The 12,542-nt window shown below is 31.1% G+C and overlaps 1 protein-coding gene across 4 annotated transcripts in view; it reads right to left on the reverse strand.

Annotated features, from left to right (window-relative positions):
* Positions 1–1,914: 1,914 nt before the first annotated feature.
* The window catches only part of cic (Putative transcription factor capicua), a 46,446-nt gene continuing 35,818 nt past the window's right edge, over positions 1,915–12,542 (reverse strand). For all 4 annotated transcript variants that reach the window (XM_069115302.1, XM_069115303.1, XM_069115301.1 and 1 more), the window contains exons 21-23: positions 12,273–12,490; positions 11,690–12,169; positions 1,915–11,603 (exon numbers count right to left, since the gene is read on the reverse strand). In XM_069115302.1, the coding sequence (XP_068971403.1) occupies positions 11,533–11,603; positions 11,690–12,169; positions 12,273–12,490 (769 nt within the window). In that variant the 3' untranslated portion in view covers positions 1,915–11,532. The remainder of the gene's footprint in view (positions 11,604–11,689; positions 12,170–12,272; positions 12,491–12,542) is intronic.

Genomic DNA, 12,542 nt, shown 5'->3' on the forward strand with positions numbered 1-12,542 from the left:
TTCTTTTTTCGATGATTGTTAAATAAAACAAGCATGATAAATTCAATGTTAAAATAAAGTAAATTATTTATTTTGATATGAACAATAACAATAAACCTATTGGTTAAGAATTTTCTTGATTGATTGAAGAATTTTCTTACTTTTGTTTTACATATATATATATAATATAATAATATAATATAATATATATATGTAATATCAAAAAAAGGGGGGGCATACGCTTGGTCCATCATATATTTAAGTTCGAGTTTCTCGGGATAGTATAATGCAGTGCCGCAGACAGACCCTCGTATAGGACCGGCAAAATGCATACAATGTAGCGACCATAGTTCCAGAAACGTCGCCTTCGGCCCATTTTTTTTCACATACACAAGGAAGGTGCATACGCGATCATAGGCGCGAACGGTGACGTGACCCAAGCGTAGTGGGGAGTCATCTCCGAGAGAAGACAAAAAAGATCGAAGGGCGGGCAGTACCATTTTGAGGAGTCGGAAAGTGCAAATCAAGAAGTGAGAGTGTTGCCAGCGTTGTCGTGAGAGTGTAGTCCGCGTGAAAGAGAGAGAGATCCGTTGTGACGAGAGTTACAAATTAACTATTGCGTTGTCTAGACCATAATACGTTATTGTGATTAATCAACATCTGTACAATCCATTCATCGTAAATAAATCATCATTATAATATTATATTTACGATATTACATATATATATATATATATATATATATACATGTAATAAATAATAATATATATATAATATATGTATGTACCTATATATATGCTTTACATGCAACCTAGTGATAATCACGCATGCTCTTAGTTCTAGTTATATACACAAAAGCACGTTTGGTAGTACATATACATAAACAATAGTTGAATTTACGATATACTTACAAAATTAAACGAAATAAAAATTAAGTTTGGGAGAGTAATATAAAAATGCGGTCGCTTACATCAGAGTGAAGCAAAAATTAAAATTAGTTTAAGCTTTTTTTTTTAATATATCGGAAACTAAGGTTGAGCGACGGTAATATGTGTAAGGTAAAGTTGCTCAGAATAATGATTTTGACAACATATTTCAAGGTCATCGAAATCGGTGGGCAGTAATACCCCTTTGTAAATAATTACCCTATCCAATGATTATCAGTTATATATATATATATATATAAATATATAAATATATATATATATATATATATATATATATATATTTATATATTGTATATGTATGTATATGTACATATATAATTATCTTCTGAGATTCATGTTAAACCATCTATGCATTATAAGAAACGATGTGAAATCATTGCAAGACATTCCTCGCGTTAGTTCTATGAGTTTAAGATATTTGAAAAATATATAAAATGATACAACTAGAAGAAGGGTTGTAGGACTCTTATAGTTTGAAGATGTTTAGATTTTTAATCGAGATATGTAAATAAATTATAACTTGTACTTTAAGCAAACGTATATTATTATTTCAAAAGGACACTATTGTTTATGTAATAGTAAGGGTGACGGTAAAAAAACATTAATATTGAAACGGAAATCGATTTGAAGTAAAATTGTCATACAATTGTATGCATCTTCATGCATACTTTTTGTAAGTATATGGAGGAAGAAATAAAATATAAAATTTACGATCCATTTATATTACTTAAAATCTTACATATATATATTATATAATATATATTTAATATATATATAATATATATTTGCTACGTAATATATATATATATATATATATATTATGTAGCAAATGTGAACAACTTAGGGGGAAAAACGGAACATTTTGTCGACATATGCAAGTACTTACTTATGTGTACAAGGTATGATGTACATTTCAGTATATTGATTAATAACATTGCCATTATATGCTCAAACTTACGTTGTCGAAGAAATAATTTTAAATGCGACGTTTACATTCTCTTATTGTTACTTTTAGATGTGTAATTATCCTGTGAAATTAGTAACAGAAAATTCAATACGCATCACGTATATATTCCGTCGTATTTATTTATACTCCAGGTTTATGTTACGTGCATTATATACAAAACGAATGACTAAATCGTGACGACACGTTTGGCATATATTTATATATTTAGCGTTTAATCTGTCGTTGAAAAAAGAACTAAACACAACTTATCGATAGTGTCTTTGATAAGTTTTAATATACTTGTGATTGTACGCATTTTTATCGAAGATCTGTACATCTGAAAGCTGCTAAATATTTCTCCCACATAATTCTCTAACAACGTATAATTCAGTTTATATATCCATTTCTTCTCACCGGTAATAACACGTCCTCGGAGCAAAAATCATATCGTCTATATACAGATTAAAAATCCACGCTTCGTTTACAATCGTTTAAACATTGTCGAACTTTCAATCTCGAGTTACTAATAAAATACAGGCAAACGATTATCAAACGATCACCGCATCATATCCATTATTCGGTTTGCAATTTTACAATAATTCTCGCTAAACGTCGTTCTCATGACATTGTTCGACATTGTGATCACATAAACTTTTGCAAATCACGGGCTGTCTACTTGCCGAGAATGAGCGATTTTTGCACATGATTTCAGTCTGACAATTTTTATACACAACTTTTACCACTTTCCTCCTTTTCTTTATCTTTATCATCTCGTGATGCATGACTAAAACATTTTATTTAAGTATCTTCAAGGCATGACGATGTACACCTGTTCAATGGTTGTATTTCAGGCTCAGAATGTCGGCGATTGTCAACACAGATTACAACATTTTATTTAATAACACTTGTTCGATAGTTTTAATTATTAATTAGACATCGGTATATAATATATATGATTCTTTAATATATATATTTCGTGAAGAATATTTCTTGCGAATAATTATTTATCTTATTTATCTGCTTTCTGAAAATTTGTAATCGGTAACCTGCTAAGATTCTTCTTTCTTTTTTTTTTTTTTTTCTTATATGCTTGCTCTTTCTTTACATATATGATGATGTTAGCAATAGTAATGTACAGAGGCCCTTAAATAACATTTCCCCGAGAAAAGTGTATATTTCCGTGTAAACGTTGGAACAGTATCTGTCTTCTTTGATCGAAAAATATCTTTTGCGTTATAATGTTCAAATTTACTCGAAGAAGGAAAAAGCCAATTCTTAAGTTCTTTCGTGTTAACGAAGGATTTCATCCTATTGGATTAGACAGATTATTTCCTGTATTAGCTGCAAGTGTCCTTTCGTTCTTTCTTCCTTCATCTTTTTTAATCTCTTTTTCTTTTATACAACAATAATATCATACCTATTATATAATATTTATAGTGACAATATAAATATTATAGCATTGGTATACATTATCTTACAACTTGTATTAAAGTTATAATAAATCTAAATCTAAATCTGACGCATGAGTTACTTTTTCTTCTCCCTTTTTTCTTCCTTTCCTCTTCCTTTTTTCTTTTTCTTTTTTCTCTCTTTTTGACGGTACTATCCTGTAAGAAATCAAATGTTCTCTATCGATGTTTAACCCTACTATAATCTTAGTTGTTAACGCGTTTTTATGCAAAGCCTTTAAAAGCAAGAGAGTAGAATACAGTCTATCAATGCTGCTGCGTGCAAAGAAACAAATTTTTTTCATTTAAGCACGATATATAATTTTTCGGCAATACAATGTCAGACTGCACATCGACGTTGCTCTTTTTCTTCTTTTTTGCCATTTGCGTTCACTTTTCGTTTTCGAAACAAATACAGCAAATTTTCATGTCTGATAAAAATATTTTACACTTTGACATTGTAGGTCAGTCATCCCATAAATAATGCGATTTTTCTGACAGTTAAGTTTAAAGCGAAGGAAGTTATCGTTACATTAAGAATTTTACGAAAAGAGGATAGAAAAGTTCAAGTAGAAAGATATCTACTACGCCAACAATTATATAATAGAAATAAGAGAGAGTATATTACTGATTGACCAAATATATTGGCAGAAAATTACATTATTTACGGGGTGTGTTAATATAATTGTTTGCGATGCTAGTCGACTTTTCTTCAAGTTTCCTGAGATGTACGTACGGAAAGCAATACAAAACACTTTACGTGTATAAAAAGCCAGTGTTTATGTTTATTCGTGTTGTTCTTGTACGGTTAATAGAGGATGCCGCAGACAGTGAACGTTATATCGTCGATTCGTAATTCGGTTTGTATCGCTGAACAAAATGAGATTCAGTCTCGGTTTGCTTTAAATACAGCAATATATATTTGGAAATATCATCGCCAAAATGAACTTACGAATTCTTCGAAGAAGCATGAATGCCATAAATATATAAATGACATTTTTTGTACACCTTAGAACGATGTAACATTGCACAATATGTTACGCATAAGTAATAAATATTCCTAGATTTAAAGACATCTTTATATCTTCTCTTGCGCTAAAAATGAATCGTGTTGAAAGTCATGGATCCCTTTACTACCTTTTCATAAGTGATATTCATATTAGATTATCTTGGAAAAAAATGAATAAACAGTTTCCACGAAACGACCGTGTTAAAAAAGAAAGAAAGAAAAAAAAAAAAGAAAATTTGTCCGTGATTTACTATTCTTTTTAACAACACATTATCGTTTTAAACGAAACATGGGGAAGCGTTCCTCTTTAAAAAGCGAATAATTTGCAAATAATTATACTCGTTTATGAAAATAATAACATTAACCGATTCGTTAACGAGACGATACAACCGACTGTGCTTTCTGAAGTTTCACGGTAGCTATTAGTTCTTGCGTACTATGCCCGATTTCAATTTCCTTTATTCTTGTAAACAGGACATTATACAGATTATAGACAAGTTGGAAAATTTTGTAGTGAAGTGAAAATAGGAAATTTCGTTTGTTAAATATTCAACGCTGTTGTCAATGAGCTATTCATATTTCTAGAAAAATGATATCGTTTATTCACGTAATTCTTTCGAAACTATTATGGATACCATAATTCGTTAAATGATCAAAAGAAGAAAAAGGAATGGCAAACAACTGTTGTTCGCGCTGATTCGTTATTCCTTTAGTGTTAAATACGCGTATATACAATATACATACGTATCTTTTTAAAGGATATTCTCGTCAAAGACGTGTGTATATCTTTTCAAAAGCTCGCCGCCACGTAAATACATGTCCGTCGCAAATGTTACACTGCAAATTCTGTCTTACTTTCTTCTTATATTAACGTCTCATATCGTCCATATCGTTCTTCAGGAAATGTAACATATTTGTAACACAAAATGTGGCCATACTGGCAAATTTGGTCCAACACGTACGTGGTTCTCGTATAAGGGCATCGGAGTTAAAATCTGCCAATCGCGTCCAGATCGTTTGCATACTCTTTGTTCATATATTTACAATTCACGAATCTTATGTATATCTTTTAGTATACACGATCCTATTGAAAATTGAAAGAAAAAATTTCTTGTATAAAAATTAATTAGAAATATGAAACATAAAATATTGTGGAATTTTGTTCGATCTAAATTTACGTCTTGGAACAATTTGTATAGGATGTACAAAAGGTAAGTTTGGAAAATACCATAGCGGCATTCCACACTTTTGGAACGGTGGAGATTCGAAAAAAATCATTCCTACAGAATTGAACCCTAACGTTGAAGTCGAAGATTATTTTTTTTCTATTCCATCGTATTCTACTCGTCACGAGGATCAAACGGCTCAAGGGAACCACGAGTCGCACTCGGTTGTTCTCTTGGAGAAGATTATTAAAGTTTTATTATTAATTCCATATATGTACGCGTGTATGTATATACATATGTATATACATCGTGTACCGAAAATCGTGATAGAAGCCGAGAGGCGGAGTTTCACCATGCAAAGGTAAGTCGAAAATGTAGAATGGTGATTGTTGATACAAGGCTACGTTTTCGAGAAAAACCAACTATGAAATTTCATCGTGTGCACTTGAAAAGCAACGAGAATGAAGTATATGCAGCTTCATAGCTGATTTTCTCGAAAGCGAAGCCTTGTATCAAAAATTGTAACTTTACGCGTGATACTCTGTACCACGATCTTCGGTACATCCTATATAAAACTGATATTACTCATAATATATTTGCATTTTGCGATCAGGCAGAGTTTACATAGCGCGCTATTGGCGAAGCCGCTGTCAATTATTCTTTAGCACGTGAAACAACAGATCGACAATCGGCAAAGAATAATGAAAGATCACTGCGGTTCGGAAATTCCAGTTCGTCGTGATTTCTTACGATTGCATCAATTCAGTGGATCAGTTCAGGTGAACGGATTATATCCATTGAACGATGAGTTAAAATATCAAATCGAATATCGTCTAGAATCAACGCGTAATCTTAGGAAGAAACTTGGCCGAAATGTAGAAATGCGAGTCCGGCGCTGTTTAAACAACGTGTTAAAGTGATGGCCATAAGAAAGTTAGCACGGCTATTATGCAGATTCGAAAAGGAAGAAAGAAAGAAAGATATCTGCGTACGACGGTAGATGCCATTTATCCTGTATTTGACTATGAAACGTAAATATATAATAAATAAGATCAGTTTTATATATATACATATATACATATTGATGCTCGTTGACTGTTAAGACGTTTGATCCTCGTGATGAGTAGAATATGATGCAATAACGAAATTTCACTTTGAATTTCAAGCTCAAGGTGAATTTTGCACGAACTTTTTTTTAGAAATCTCCGCCGATCCAAACGCGTGCTATAACACTATGATGGATTTTACACTTACTTTTTACACACTCTTTACATAACAAGCGCATTTTACTTTCTTTATTCTTCTGTAAATTAATGAAATAGATACAAACGGTAAATTGATAATGGCATTCGTTGTCGATTCTTGCAATTTTCAAATACTACTTAGTATTGTTAAATATAGGAATTGATCAAATTTAAGTATAATTAATATGTAAAACACCATATGTATAAATATGCATAAATATGCATAATGCAACTGTTCCCTATAGTTGATGTAATATAACTTATTTAAAATTTGTTATTTGTTTGTTACTTAGAATTATTTAACATTTCTTTCATAATTTCAATCATAAATCAATTTGAATGCATTCTCTTGAAACTTATAAAATTGCTATTTTCATTTTCAACGTTCATTTATGTATTTTCATTTTCCTCTTTTATACAATTTTCAAGAATAATTAGGTGATAAAAGATATAAATTGATAATTACTTAAAAATTGATAAAAGATATAATTTGATCTATTGTAGCAGAAAAATATCTATTTACCAATATTTTCTGCATATTCGAAAAATGTGGGAATATTTTTAATTTAAAACTAAGAAACGAAAAGAGAGAGAGAGAGAGAGAGAGAGAGAGAGAGAGAGAGAGATCAATTCAGAGAGAAAATCAATTACACATATAATTATACATGTATTAAATATGTTACAGAATTTCATTCGTGCGATTTTATGATTTTGAAAATGCAATATTTATATCTCGAGTATCATAACGTATAATTTATAATATGGTGCTGATAACGTTATTTTTTCGTTAAGATACTTTTAAGAAGATAGCTTAGTTCCTGTATTTCGCCGATTAGAGTTGAAAATTAATTTTCAAACGTACGGTCGTATCGAAAGTACTAAGAAGAATATTTTTAGAATTTTATATGTCTGCTATTTGCAAACGGCAATACGCAGATTCGGACAGATTTTAATGCCTCAGCCAATTGTTCCTATAATGTGTTTTATATATATGTATATATGCATATATATATATGCATATGTATCGTGTATATGTTTGCACTTGCAAATTGTCAAATATTTCACTATGTCTTTAATATTTTCTCCTTTTTTTTCCATATGATTACATTTTATTACCTACGCACGTACATGGTATGTATTTTCCTCGGTACAGTGCATCGATGCTGTACATAACAAAGATTCATGGTATGCTTTCTACACAGAGCCATTTTAATTGCTTCTATGTGTATCATTTATTATTTTTCCTATGTTCGGTATTATGTTTCATAACGTTATTCCGTGACTGATATTATATACCATATAACAGATTTAAAAATATTTCAGAATTAAACAAGAAATAATAGAATGACTATAATAGATGAATAGCAACTTAGAACATAATAAAAATACATTATTACAAGTAATGAGCGTAATAAAAAAAGAGAGGAAAACAAAATGAGGAAGTAGGTACATAGGATTTGTTCAAGTGCGTTCATTTTACACAATGTTAGAGAAAGTATTTAGAGGGAGGAATTGGGAAGATAGATATAATGTGGTGAAGAAAATGCCAGTAGAGTAGCCGCCACTTTACTTTACTTCTGTTTTCCTAAATCACAGTCACATGTATGGCTGCTAAATCACGGAACATATTTCATCACCAATATTTTTTAACAAAAAAAGAGAGAAAAGAAGGAAAGGGGAAGAAAATATGAAAAGTAACTTCAAAATCTTATCAATACTGGAAAGATAGTTCACTAGTTTACACAAGTACAAAATATAATATTTCATTTAAATTCTTTGAAAGGGGCAAGTACTTAGAGACACTCAATCTCTGTTAACGTCCATTCCTGTATACAAGAAGAAGTTATTCAAAAAACAATGTGATCATTCCAGAAAAAGCCAGATATATTAAAATGTTCCTTCTTTTTTTAAATATCCGTAACGTGAGAAATATTTTATCACTTTCATTTGTGTAAATTATAAATTAGATTACATGATTCATATAAAATATCGTGAAAACCACAACTTTTAAAACAAAGATATTTTTAAAAAAAGGTAAAGCTATTATACCTAAAATATTCCTATTGATTAAATAATGTAGTATTTATAAAACGAACGTTAAAAGATATTGAATTTGAGATAATTTGTGCTATTATAAACGACTTTAAAATTTTTCTCTGAGTACTAATTCTGATAAAAGTGACGCGGTAAATAAGAAGAGTAACATTGTTTAAAAGATGTGATATGAACACGGAATATATGATTTCTAATAAAGCCGTCTAATAAATGTGTAAATAACATCGCTAAATTACATTTTTTACACAATAAATATACTTTTAAGGAGATAGAGATAGAGAGAGAGAGAGAGAAAGACAGACAGACAGAGACAGACAGACAGAGAGAAGAAACTTCATATTAAAAAGAAATCAAAACTTTTTCAAAGTATTGTTCACAGGAGTGACCAATGCAGATTTCAAGTGTCTCTTCTCTTCGGTAATCGCTTGCCACCAGTGTGTTTAACGCTCTATAAAAAAACAATAATCAAGAAATGGTAAGAGAGTAATGTAATTTCGTGCGCGCGCACGGGCGCGTGTGTGTACACAAATAATAATATCCTAACACTTTAGGAAAGGGTTAACTTTGGAGAAGGGTTGGGGGACCATTCCGTGCGCAACAGTTCATATCTGAAGGCCCACAATCTATAAATCTTTTCTTTTTTTGTTTTATCCTAATCCTGCCTGCGTTTTCATTATAATTATTATTCTACAAATTACAATGCTCTACTCTACCGTTTCGGATGTATCCTAATTTTTATATAATATATATATATTCAGTATATTGTATATTTTTCCTATTTACAAAATATGTAGAATAGACATTGTTCCTATCCTAACTACAATATGCGTGCCGTGGCGCGAGACTTTTAAACCTTTCAAGGTGCGCTTTTTTTTTTATAAACATATCACTAATTACATAATCTATTTTACAGCCAAATTCAACAATTTCTGTTGAAATTCAACGCGTTTCCTCTAAAGGTATGAACATTTCTCTATAACGTAAAAATACATTTGACCGATAAAATGCGCTAAAATAAACGAAATATGTATATATATATAATTTTCATAATGAACAACGATTTCTGTTAAAAGCGTAGTAACAAAATTTGAATTGCAACAACATATTCAATAAACCTCCTCTGCACCTTTGTTCTTAGCTTGGTGCTTGATATTAGTATTAAATTTGATCTATTTGCAATTATATTTTCCATTAGATCATATACGCATTTAATTAGGGCATGCTAAAGATAAAAGCAAATAACTTGTCATGGCCAAAAAAAAAGAGAAAAAAAAAAAGAAAAAAAAAACAGAAAAAAAATACGGCCTTCATAAAACCGCTTACATCTAAATTGGCCAAACGGAAAAAAGAGAAAAGAAGTAAAGAAAAAAGCAGATTGACTTTAAAATGCTTATAAAACGTAAATCAAACGCGTTGAATTTAAGCAGAGTTCTAAAAACAGTAGATAAGTACTTTCGAGAATATTGTAAACATATTACATATTACCTATCAAATGGGGTCTAACAATTAATTCTTTATTATTAAGGGACTTTTTATTACGCATGCATTCCCTTGTTTGTCGCCGCACAATGGCACGATTTTTATCTCCATTATAATAATCTATGAATCACCAAAAGAATGCTTCCGTCTTAAAATTGTCAGACACAGCATCATAGATACTTTAAACTCTCCAGATATCTTCCACTCCAAGTCATGCCATAGTATTTACAAGTAAAATAAACATATCTGCAGACTGCATTACATAAATTTTGTGCAATGTTTATCGCAGTTCTTTCTTTTTTCTATAGTTTTCTTTTTCATCTATATCATATATAAAGTATAACTAAAGTATATAAACTCTGATTTCATCTTATAATGCTTCATTAATTCTAATACTCTCTGATTACGTTTTTCTCTTCCTCTTTCTCACAAAAACACCCACACACATCCTACACTCACGCGAAACTTCATTTTCTATATCATGCATACTCCTTCTTTCTTTCTACTTGGATCTCATAGTATTTTTAACAATGTTTAACAATGGCTTAGGCCTTCCATAATCCTTGCAAGGTGTTTCGATGTACAAATATCGGTTATGTACGTTTGGTACTGTACAACTATGAGTTGTGATTTTATAATGTAGTAAAATAATTTCTTCACTTCTATATTACCATTTCATCTTTAGATTTAGAATACAGAAGAGTATTGTCTTTTCTTCTGGTAGAAGAAAGCTCTTTTTTTTCGAATTACATATTTCGAAACAGTTATTTTATGTGATTCTATTATTCCTTCCTCGTTTCATTATTAAACAGGATAATATGATTAAGCCTGTAAGTTGAGCTTTTAACTTTCTAATGAACGTTATATCGTTGCTAAAATACAGTAGATTCTTTATCACACTAACATTTTACAATTTTACATGTTATTATTCCAATGGAACACAGATACTCGAACACGCATTTAAGTCAACATTAGTAATCTTGAGAAACATTCGACTCAATATTTCTTCAGTTTTATATACAATAAGAAGATTTTACTGATATGTGTACATCAAACTCACCTTGATATGCCTGTCTAAGTTACCTGCACCAGGTTACATCAAAGTTCGAATTGCACTAAAGCCTTGCAGCACTTTACAACTCGCTAAAACTTGTACATCAACAATTTTTTCGATAAAAACTTTCCTTCTTTCAATGAATAATGATGTACTCATGCTGTGGAGTAAGTGGATGCATAGTATCACAGTTGGCACGTGGGCGCTAGCTACCACTACTGCTTACAGGCAGTATATGTGGAGCTCCCATCGACGTAGGGGGAGCAGTCAATGGTCCTATGGAAATGGTCGTAAATTTTATAACATACATCATCTCTTACAATTATTATATTTAGGAATAAAAAAAAATATGAAATAATTACCAGTTATGTTAGGTGAAGGTTCAGAGACAGGTAGTGGACTCACTAGACTGTTAGCACTCATAGGTGTTGAGTTAGCTTTTAATTTTTGCCTGACCTCTCTAATCTTTAATTGCAAACTTGTCTTATTAGGAAATATATCTGAATGTTTTGCTTGAAAAGTTGTAGTAGCTTGCGTTGAAGGAAAGTAACCGTGTTCTTGAAATAATTGCATTACAAGGTGTCGACGTTGCTCTAGTACTTTCCTATGACCTCGGTCATTTTCGCTCCTGCCAATTCCTACAGAGTTTCCAGCACCTCCTCCAGGCGTTTTTGGTGTCCTAGGAGAGCTAGCATCAACATCTCCCACTAGATCGGTGTTAGTTCTATATGCATCAACATTGAAATCTGGACCAAAGAACGTGTTTCCTGTCAATTTGACACTGGAAGTTGATTTCGGAGTAGCAGATATTGACGTATCTGATTCGATGTCGTCCTCATTCACTATTTCAAAAGATACTTTTATTAAATTAACAATAAAAATTTGAAAGATAAAAATGTTCTTTTATGGTGTCACATTATGATATCATATTAATAAAATAATTACTTGTGGGCCTATGAGGTGCTTGTGCAGATTTTTTTCGATAACTTTGTATTTGCATTGACGACTGTAAATTTGAAGCATGTAAGCCAGACGTTACTACTGAACCATGACCACAGGAACCCGCTGTATTGATACTGATTGCACTTGGACTTTGTATATCTTCTGGTTTAAATTCTGGTAAGGACGAAAATTTTTCTTGGAAATTCACTTGCTCGAGAACTCTGTAATCAATTATATTTTCTCATATTTACTTGTCATAGATGTAAACAAGTG

This window comes from Bombus flavifrons, chromosome 6 (assembly GCF_040668555.2).
Source record: "Bombus flavifrons isolate JBK064 chromosome 6, iyBomFlav1_principal, whole genome shotgun sequence".
Taxonomy (NCBI): Eukaryota; Metazoa; Arthropoda; class Insecta; order Hymenoptera; family Apidae; genus Bombus; species Bombus flavifrons.